The sequence below is a fragment of the Chelonoidis abingdonii genome, chromosome 5 (genome assembly GCF_003597395.2).
Source record: "Chelonoidis abingdonii isolate Lonesome George chromosome 5, CheloAbing_2.0, whole genome shotgun sequence".
Classification (NCBI taxonomy): domain Eukaryota; kingdom Metazoa; phylum Chordata; order Testudines; family Testudinidae; genus Chelonoidis; species Chelonoidis abingdonii.
In genome coordinates, this window is record NC_133773.1 from 40,772,730 (window position 1) to 40,783,298 (window position 10,569).

Consider the following 10,569-nt stretch of genomic DNA (forward strand, 5'->3'; position numbering starts at 1 on the left):
TCTCAATGGCTATGGTCTTTTTAAGTAGCTTTCTTATTAAAACAATATGTTGCAGTAAATGGGAGTAACTAATTTTGACTAAACTAGGGAAGTGCATTACGCTACGCAGACATATTATGCATTGCGATTTGTAAGAGCTCTAAGGGAGCTTTATAAGGCTTGCTTATATTATAAAAACAAAATTAGTCCATTTGGGATGGGAAGGAGAATGATACTATAACTGCAAACATTACACTCCAAAAGTGTAGTCTGGCTTCTTCAGTAACATGTTACATATATAACTAACCAGCTTCTGTTATATCTAGTCAACCTTCCACTGTTCTCTAGATGGTGTTCTCAATCTTAATTTCATTTGTTACATGTCTTTGAGGGAGAGAGAACATTTCACCCTTGAGGCTTCTTTTGACTGTACTGCAGAAATTCACATAACTTTGTTAATCTCATGTTATATTCACCTACTGGGCTGCTTCTGTATTTTAAGCTAGTGACAGGCCCTCATGTTCTTTGGAACTGTATTGTATGCTTAATTACAACATGGCAAGCTCAGTAAAATAACAGTTGCCCCTCTCTTTTGTTAGTTCAGGCAATGGCAAAAGTTGGTAGAGCACACTTTTGCTCACAAGTGATGATTAGCACTTAAGTAGCATTTTTCATCTTCAGAATGCTTTGCAAACTACTAACAAATCCTCACAACACTGATGGATGTAAACCTAACCCAGTATTTTTATTCCCTATTTCAAAGTTGGAAGCCTGGGGGGAGTGATGCAAGTTTTAGTTGACCCTGGCAAAGGTCAGGAAGTTAGTATTAGAGCCTGGATTTTAATTTGTTACTTGTTGCTAGCACTCAGTCCACTAAACGCTGTCTCTCTCATTAGTAAGTGATATATAACTGAAAGTTCAATTTCCAGGAATTCTCTTCAGTGGGTAAAGTACTGGACCACTTACATAGTGTCATGACGTACAGCACGCACTTAAACCTGAATGTCTTTCTGGTAACTTCATTTTCCCTGAGTGGTATTTTCATTCTTACATAAATTTCTCAACTTAATAACTATGCATTCACATACATGCCCGTTCAACCAAGTTGTTTGCAGTATTGCTGTAGCTGTATTTGTCCCAGGATAGGAGAGAGACAACGTGGGTGAGGTAATATCTTTTATTGGATCAAATTTCTGTTGATGAAAGAGAAGCGCTCTCTGGGTCTCAAAAGCTTGTCTCTCTCACTAGTAGAGCTTGGTCTAATAAAAGATATTACCTCACCTGCCTTGTCACTCAACCCAGTGTAAATTTCAAACTGAAATGCTCACATTTCCACAAGTTGGCAACTTTCCCATGCAGACTTCTTTTTTTAGAAGGGTTCGTTGTTGGCTGCTTTGTATAGACCTAACAAAACTGTTTTTCAGAAAACACTGCTATCAGCTCATAGCTTTAGCCAACATCCACATGAAGATGTTAAGAAAAAATGAGTTTGTCCTTAAAGCATAAAATTCAGTTTGCTGCTCTTGCTAACTTTTTATCTTCTATTTTTTCTTTAGGCTGGCTGACTGTGGGACCCACCCTCACAAACAGTAACTTTAATGCAGAAACCTATGCCTCCTACTTCACTGCTCCAAATTCCCATCTGACTGGTTGTACAGAAGAGATTGAGCGACTTCGACCTAAGTCACCTCCTCCAAAATCCAAGTCGGACCGAGGAGGTGGAGCTCCTAGGGGAGGAGGAAGAGGCGGGACTTCAGCTGGCCGGGGAGAGAGAGGGAGAGAGAGGAATAGAACTAATTTCCGGGGCGAAAGGGGTGGATTCAGAGGGGGCCGCGGAGGTACCCACAGGGGAGGCTTTCCACCACGCTGATGACATTTCAGTCATCTATTTCTTCCTCTGGTCCTATGTCTCCTCTTCATATCTTTTTTTAGTCCTTTTTGCACCGAGATGAGTCATTCCGGGGACTTTTTTAATTGATTGTGCTTTCTGCAAGCAGTTCCGGATACTTTACCTGCCCACATCTGGCACATCACCTTACTTGTCAGGTGGGATCCAGCGCCTGATGACAATGAGCTAAAAAGCCTCCTGGCAGCTTTCATGCACCAGGAAGGAGGTCGAGCAGACTGGGAACATCAGAAGGGGTTAGTTCCCCAAGCTGTGAATAGGATTTGAAGAGGAGTTACTTGCTCTGATCTTTTCCAACTTAGAAAAGAATAAAAAATCTTTCAGCTTTTTCCTTTAACGCTTCCCTATAAATGCTGAACAAATCCTTCCCTTCCCTTTTGTGGAGGTATCATGATGATGATACAGACTTGCATTGTGTTTATGGAAGGAAAAATGGCACGTCTATAATAGCATTTATTTCTTCCTCCCCTATATTCATAACTAAACAGAGGAGTAATATTGAATAAATAGAGCTCTATTTTTTTTCTATTTGTTTTAAATTTCCCCAGTCATTCCTGGGAGCAGTTTTGTAGTAGTTTTATTTTTGACTTGTCAAATATATTTAAAACATTTTTATCTTGATGTTTGGACTGAAAAAACCAGAAACAATTTTATGTTGTCACTTGTAATGCTTCATGGAAAGCAAAAAGTGGCAATCATCCATATTTGATCTAGAATTTTTGTTTACGTAGACATGCATTGTTTTAAACTAGAGAATCTTGCCCATTGCCTGTTAACTGTCTTATTCATGACTAGGGAAAGCCAAGTTTTATTACAAAATAAATGCAGTATGAATAATGAAACAGCCCCAATGGAGGTAATATTTGCGGAAAGGGAGAAAGCCATAAAGAGGAAAAGTACTTCCAGAGAAATCTGGATAAACTCCACCTGCACAAACAATGCTCAGTGACTGAAAAATTGTGTTTAAGCTTTGAATCGTAAGTGATGTGGGGATGAGAATGTCTTACAGAAAATCAGCTTCAGAATACAGCTTCAAAAGAGAAAGTGATTCACCTTTGTTGTAACTGTGTGAAATTTGGTTTTAGAAAAGCCAGCTCTGTAAATCATTTGTACAGTATTTGATGCATATGAACAAATCCTGGCCCCACTGAAGTCCAGGGGATTTTGCTATGGATTTCATTGGGACTAGAATTTGGCCCTAGGACTCTTGTACTGCTTATCGACTGAACTTTTAAATGAATGCCCTGTAAAGTGGCGAATAATGAAATTTCTTTCAGTATTGTTTTTGATAAACATCTTTCCTAATATTTTCTAGAATTATTTGGTTTTATTTAAATGCAGGTTTTATTCATTCTTCAACTTGCCTTTAAAGTTTAATTTGTTGGTTTTCTGCTTAGACAATTCAGCTTCCCTTTGTTTGTAAAGGAACAGAGGTTCCTATTGTCATAATGGATGCAATCTTCATCATTGTTTTGCTTAATATATTTTTTTTACACACACTCACACACACTCTCTCTCTCTCTCTCTCTCTCTCTCTCTCTCTCTATCACCCCCACCCCCCCACTCTGTAATTTGGACAGTTTACTAGACTCTGATTTTAGTAACCCTAAAAGACAATTGGTGATGGGTGAATAAATCTCTCCATTATATACATTGTACTTCTACCTGTGTCACATCTGCAAAGCTGAGGAGTTACTCGAAGTAGAAGTTGTTTGAGTTGGGGTCCTTGAATCCTTGATTTTCTAGGTTATCAATAGCTCATTTGAGCATCAGTGATGCTTGTAGCGGATTGCATCTGGAAGAAGCCCAGACTGCTTAATGGTTGTGTGCCACAACCTTGGAATGGTTCTTATTTTTCCCAATTTTATATTGTGCTCATCCTGTGTTGTTTTAGTAGTGAATATTGTACATGCTCAGCATTACAGATGGCACCCCCATGCCACTGAAAACAACTTCTGTAAAGGTGAGGAGGAAAGTGATGTTAACCCAGTGCTTTCTTCCTCTGATTCTTATTCCTCACGCACTTCTTCTTTACAGTTGAAGAACAGGTATTCTGGCATCAAATATGAAAGGAGCATTGAATCCTCGATAGTGCACTCTAACCGAAAAATAACAAGGAGAACTGAGATGTCTTGCTTTAGTTCAGCATGGCGGAGTTGGGAAAACTGCTTAAGATGGGAAAGCAATAAATGTCAATCGCTCTTAAGGTTTTAGCTGCCTTTGGATGCACACTGCTCCCATTGATGCCAATGAAAGTCCCATTACACATTGACAAACAACTTGCTCCTTGTTAACTGATGATGATGACTCTCAGGAAATATGGATTCTTGAATGTCATCCTGGGCACTTTTCTGTACTTCAGAGGTACACTAGGGCTGGTGCCCTGTTGTGTCAGCACTGACTGTCTCCATGTGACAAGGTAGTACATTATCCATATTTGGTCTGTCTTTGACTCACAACATATGCAGCTTATTAGAGCTTTGTGGAGGTGACCTCCGTTCATAAGAAACTGAAGTGAGGATATACTCTTTCCAGATAGGCTATAAAAATGCCACCATTTGGTAACTTCTGATCACTCCTGGCCTGGGTCACAGTTACACTTGTATTCTGAGAGGAGAAGCTTTGCCTCTTGATAGGAGCATTTTCACAGGAGAGGGGTGATAATTGCACTCATCCATAATTGGCTATCAGGGGAGTCTTTTATCTAACATATTTAGCTAATTTTGAGCACTTCCCATTCTTGAAGACAGAACCAAACAAAGTTCTCAATTTCAAATGTTGTCAAATGCTTAATGCCACCTTTCTTATTTCTGCAGCCTGTTTTAGTATAGCTGCTTAGTTCTTGTCATGTTTGTTCAGGAAGTTACTTGTAAAGTATGATCTTCAAAGTTCTCTTTGTGCAGTAAGTGAAGGATTTGACAATTACATGGGCTAGCTGCCTGCGACAGCTAAACGTGCTGCATCAAAAGAATTTTGAAACATCAGTTGACTGCAAATTGTTTTCTGTAAATCTAGCCATCTTGAGTCTTTTGCTCACATATGCTGTCACTTGTAATAAATTTGCTGAAATGTTATATGTACTGTTAAATTGTTTGGGGGGGAAAAAAAAGGGAAAATGTTTTCAGAATGTCTCTCCATGAAATAGTATACCATTAGCACAGCCTGGTTATGTATAACTTAAATATGTGGCCTACAAGGGTTGCTAACACAATGTATGTATTTCTACAGAGATTGCTAGAGATCTTCCAAAGGTTCTAGTACTTGTGGAAACTTAGGATATGTCTTTTTGGTACTTTATGTGAAGGTACTGGTGGGTGGAAGGCATTTGTAGAAAGGCCTTTGTCATCATTTTGTGACTATAACTTCAGTTTATGTTGATATAAGTCAAGTAAAGGCACCAAAGGAAGAATGGTCTTTGGCCAGTCATAGTGCGGGTGGTGAGAGTTCCATGGACCAGCCACAGTGCAGAGAACTCTGTAGACATACCAGCTCTCTGAACTTGGACTAGGATTGGTTGGCTTTTTCTCAGCCCGTACGTAGGAGTTAAAAGGCGTATTCTGTGACAATGGGGTTCTTGTCTCTCTCCATAGTTATATCATTATAAACAAGAATAACAGGAACCTCATGTACACAGTCAAGTGAAAACTTAAAAATCTAAAACTACTGAAATAAGATTTAAGTTTGTGAAATGGACAATAGCACATTTAAAAAGAGATTGTATCCTCTGCCCCTAATACTTATTCCAATATGTTATGCATCTGGAACCTTTTATGTGCAGGGTACTACTACCTTAAACTAGGAACATCTGCTTGCCAGGCTTGACCTTTTGGGATGTGTTTATTACTTTCCAGCTTTCAAAAAATCTCTCTAAAGTTTTGAAGCATTTTTGTTCTTAAGTTCCAGACATTGTTGTAATCATGTCCTTGCAAGGGAATGGAGTCTGATCCTATCTTTAAGGTAATTTTGAATATACTTGAGAGGGTTAAGTGGCATTTGATCCAAGTGCAGTGAATACATCTGGTTTGTTTGTTTTTTCCACTGGCAACCACATTAATTTCTTCATTGGGATCCAATTCATCAAGATTCTTCCATTGGCTTTAGTGACATTTAATTTCAAAGGATTAATTCCAGTGTTATGAAAACTGTGGCTAGGGGATAGGAAATGTCCATTCATGATTATATCAAGAACACCTGAAAATCTTCATTTTGTTATGGTACAAGCATCTGCTTGTCAGCTTTATCCTTTTTTAACCCATTATGATGTATTCTCATAGGGATAATTAGAGTAAATAAAAGCACTTAAGTGACACCACCTATTTTTGTACACAGTAACAACTGTTCAAAAAAAAAAATGTATGCTGAGAAACTGCACTAAATTTTAGCCAGGTAGGATATTTTAGTAAGGACCTGGAGTTTTAGTTACAATCAAAAAGATATAGAAGAGCCTATTAAAGATTGTTTAAAATGTTGAGAAAGTTACCTGATCTCTCTGAAGTATAAGTGGGCTTTTATCAGTCTGATTATTTTTGGTGGTATGTGGTATTTTGTGTTCTATTGTAAGATCTTGTTTGCAGTTGCATATAACTTTGCCAGGCTTAAACTGTTAAGGCTGAAAATTCCCATCTGCTTTGTTGAGAACCTCTCACAACTCCATTCTGTGGAACAAGGGCTTGAAATATGTCGGGGTGGGATGTCTGTCCTTCTATTACAGAAATGTTTGCGTGTGGCCAAGTTATAGGCCTTTGAAAAATCTGTGTATGTTCAATAGAGACTTGTTAGAGATTGACAGGTAAATTCTCTGAAGCATGCTCCAGTCCCTCACAGCTTCCACATGCCAACTGGACTGCGAATGTGCCTTCCTTATAGAGTGGTTCAACATGCTCCATTCCAGGGCTGCAGTGGCTGCATAGGACTTCCTTTGCAATTGTTCTGCTGGAGGGAGAACAGGGAAACTTTTTTCCTGTGTGCCCAATGCCTTCCCTACTGCATGTGTGGTTAGTGAGGAGGAGGAGTTGGCCTGACTTGACTGTAGAAAGGCGAGGGGTGGAGGACAGACAGACGGGTAGAAGCTGGCAGGAGGCGGAGTTCAGGGACAGGTGCTGGAAAGGGAAGTGACAGGAGCAGAGGGGGATAGTAACAAAAGGGAGAGAACTGTGGGGGGGGGTGAATAGGAGTGGCAGGGATTGTTAACAGAGCAGGAGTCAGGCATGGGGGTGATGAGTAGGAGCCAGGAGGGATAGTCACGGGAAAATTGGGGAGTAAGGTGGGTAGGAGCAGAAAGGGAGAAGGAGAGGGAGAGGGCGGAAGGGTCTGTAACCACTAAAGCACACTCCCCTACAGGACCTGGAAAGGAACCCATTTTTCCTTAGTCTCAACTTTCTTTTGCTGTCTAGCAAACAGGTGTGGAACCCACCGTTAAAGTATGTTTCCATCCCACTCTAATGGCAGGTTCACATAGAAGATACTTCATTAATTCAGGTGGCAGAGGACTGGTATAAATTTAAAGTTCCTAACCCTGCTGGTGGCCCATGTGGGGTGTTCAGGATGCCTGCACAAGATGCCATTTTTTTCATTTAAATTTTTAAATTTAGGAAGCTATTTCAGAAATACTATGCTAAAAACATTTAGGTTTGTAAAGCCAAGCATTCAGAAGTCAGGAAATGCCAAAGTTAGGTTCCCTGTGTGACATCATCTGTGTATGCATTATGACAGTCTTTAATTACATGGTCACATACTGTTTTTTCCACCAGACTCCTGCCTCATTCAGTGAAAAGGATGGACTGTGCTCTGGGAATGAATGAGTCGAGCAGTAAATAAGGGATCTGTAGGACCCCTGCCTCATTAATTGTGAAAGTTGGAAAGTGGAAAATGAGGCAGGGGTCCCTTAGGAAGAGAAAAGGTAGTTTTGTGCTTCAAGCAGTTGAATGGTGCCCCAAAGAAGTGGGCTTTATCCCTGCTTCTACCACAGAGTTCCTGGGTGGTGCTGGGCATGTGTCCTAAGCCAAAATGTTCCCAGGCAACCACAGTTAATTCCTTATTTTCTGGGTACCGAATCCTGAGGGCTGATTTGTATCAGTAGTGAACGCTCCAACTCCCGCTATGGACAGTGAGCTTTACTCTGGACGTATAAAATGCTAAGTACACTGAAAAATCAGGCCCAGGGCTTCCCAGATCGAGTACCCAAATTAGTTGACGCTTCTGGCAATTTTGACTCTAATCTCTGTGCCTCCATATCTCATGTGTAAAATGGGGATAATACCACCTGTTGTATGAATTTAGATGAAATAAATAGGTCAAAAGTGTTAACATAACTTCGTCACTGTCCAGGATTAAACAAGGTCTAGAGTTTCGTATACAGAGACCTCAGCCTGTCCAATACTACAGCAAAGCAACCATTACAAACCCTTTTAACTTTTTATTACAGATAGAGGAGGAGGAAAAACAGTTTAAAGCATTGAACATGTAAAGTGTTAGGTAAGGCTGTCATTTCAACAACCTTTCTTGTCCCTTTTCCCTTTTAGCTGGAGAGAGTTACCAGGAAAAATAAACCCTTGTCTGACAGTCTCTTAGACAGTATTAAAGATCATAATTGTCTTTTTGGGGAAAAGAGAAATTAATTGAGATGGACAGGAACAACTGCTGCTGTTATAGTGATCCCATTTCATTTCAGATGTTGTTTGGGGACTCAGCGGTAGCTGGTAGGGATGGCCATATCATCTGGATCCCTATGTCTGTCCTGATCTTGTCAGAGAATTCCTTAGGGTAGGGATGAAGAAGGGAGATGGTGGGGGTGATATCCGTGATGGTGAAGCTCATTCCAGTAGCCTCTGTTTGTCCCCAACCTCCCCAAGTCTCTTTTTATTTATTTTATTTATTTAAGGATAAAGCGAATGGCAGATGGAATAGCTCACCTAATTTTTTTTCTACCGATTAGGTCTAATATCTGCCATACAAATTTTCGTTCATTAATTTCTGGTTCCACACCTCCTGTTTTTAGTAAGCATAATTTTAAGCATCTGATGAAGTGGGCTGTTGCCCACGAAAGCTTATGCTCAGATAAATTTGTTAGTCTCTAAGGTACCACAAGTACTCCTGTAATTTTAAGTATAATTATCAACATGGCCTTTTTTGTTTGGACTAATTTAGTCTGTATGGTTCTCTTGTGCTTTTTTAATAATATTATTGAATGCAACTTAACAAATGTTAATGGCAAGTAAGTTGTTATAGGTTATTGTAACATCTTCTGAACTTTGATATACTTTTTACAGTTGAGCTAACAATGAAAATTCATCGGCCCAATAACCTGAACATAATCCCTCTTTTTTTATGGATTAATTTTACCTAGGATTGGATATTTGTTCCTAAAATCATATTTATAAAGAAAAACCATAACTGTATAAAGGAAAAGGGGTAGGGGGAGTACTTGGTTATATTTTAAGGTTTGCAAATTCCTTATCTCAAAGTTGGCATTTACAGATCTTACTTGATTACATATTAAACTTTCCAGATGTGAACAAAGCGAAGAGCTTACAACTCACTTTATTTGTAGCTAAAACAAAACTTAGAGCTGCAGCTGTTATGTCTGTAGGATGTTTTAGAACAAACCAGCATTTATCACTTCTTTGGCTGTATGCCCAGAATGGGCAAAGATGGAAAAAATGTTCCCCCCTTTTTGCTGCTTGTACAGTTAAAGCTGTACATTTATACAAACAATGAAAATTGTATGCATTAGTGGTTAAACTTGCTCACTTGTAGCCCTGATGGCAATTTTTCCTTCAAGTGTCTTGTTGCCTTTAAAAAGAAGCAACAAAATGATGATCTTTCAGAACCACTTTTGCATTTGTAATTTATTAGCAACACTCAAAGTTGGGCAAAAACAAAACTTAAAAACAAAAAATCAAGTTTGGTGTTGAAAGAGCCCTCTGTTTTGGTGGTTTGAGATGTTTTTTTTTTTTTTACTGTCAATGTGATAGCAGCCTTGTATTAAGTTGGTATTTTGTTAACAAGGGGGGGTTACCCAAGATGATGTTTTAGGAAAAGTTTGCTTTAATGACTTAACTTTCAACAATTTAAAACACTATTTTTACAACTTTTCTTTTTCTTAAAAATACTTTTAAGTATTATTTACCACAAAGTACCTAACCTCATAAGAGTGTGTGTGGTGAAGATAAATTCAGTAATGATTCATAAAGAACTAACATACCATATAACAGCCTATGAGGAAATCAATAACTTTGTATTCAGTGCAGGGCTTGGATGGTGTGTAATACATAAAGCCTGGGGCCACGCACTGTGAATGATGAGGATTTCAAGAAACGCTGGATAATAATCCATTAATTGAACACTGTTCGTGCTGGGCAGTGGAATGAGGCAGGAGTCCTGGGGGGCCAGGTGAAGAGTGTGATCCTGTAATTATAGACTGTCATAATGCACACTTAATGCATAATGCCAAGTTTAGGTTCCACAGGCAGTCTTAATACTGACACTGCCTAACTTCTGAGTACTTAACTTTGCAGCCTTAAACTTCTGTTGATGTAGCTTTTGTGCCTGTTCAGTGCTATATTAAAGAACAGTATCCACAGATTTCACCTGGATATATGATGAGCATATATGGCTCTGTTCCATCAATTGGTGAACAACTGTAAAGCTTACCATGGCCCAAAACCCCAGTTCTGGGCCTACGT

General features: G+C 39.2%; 1 protein-coding gene across 2 annotated transcripts in view; it reads left to right on the forward strand.

Moving 5' to 3' along the window:
* The window catches only part of METTL14 (methyltransferase 14, N6-adenosine-methyltransferase non-catalytic subunit), a 37,250-nt gene extending 32,270 nt beyond the window's left edge, over positions 1–4,980 (forward strand). Inside the window, exon 11 of one of the 2 annotated variants that reach the window (XM_075066252.1) lies at positions 1,536–4,980. In XM_075066252.1, the coding sequence (XP_074922353.1) occupies positions 1,536–1,849 (314 nt within the window). In that variant the 3' untranslated portion in view covers positions 1,850–4,980. The remainder of the gene's footprint in view (positions 1–1,535) is intronic. The other variant, XM_032762557.2, reaches the window with a different exon arrangement.
* The last annotated feature ends 5,589 nt before the right edge of the window (positions 4,981–10,569 follow it).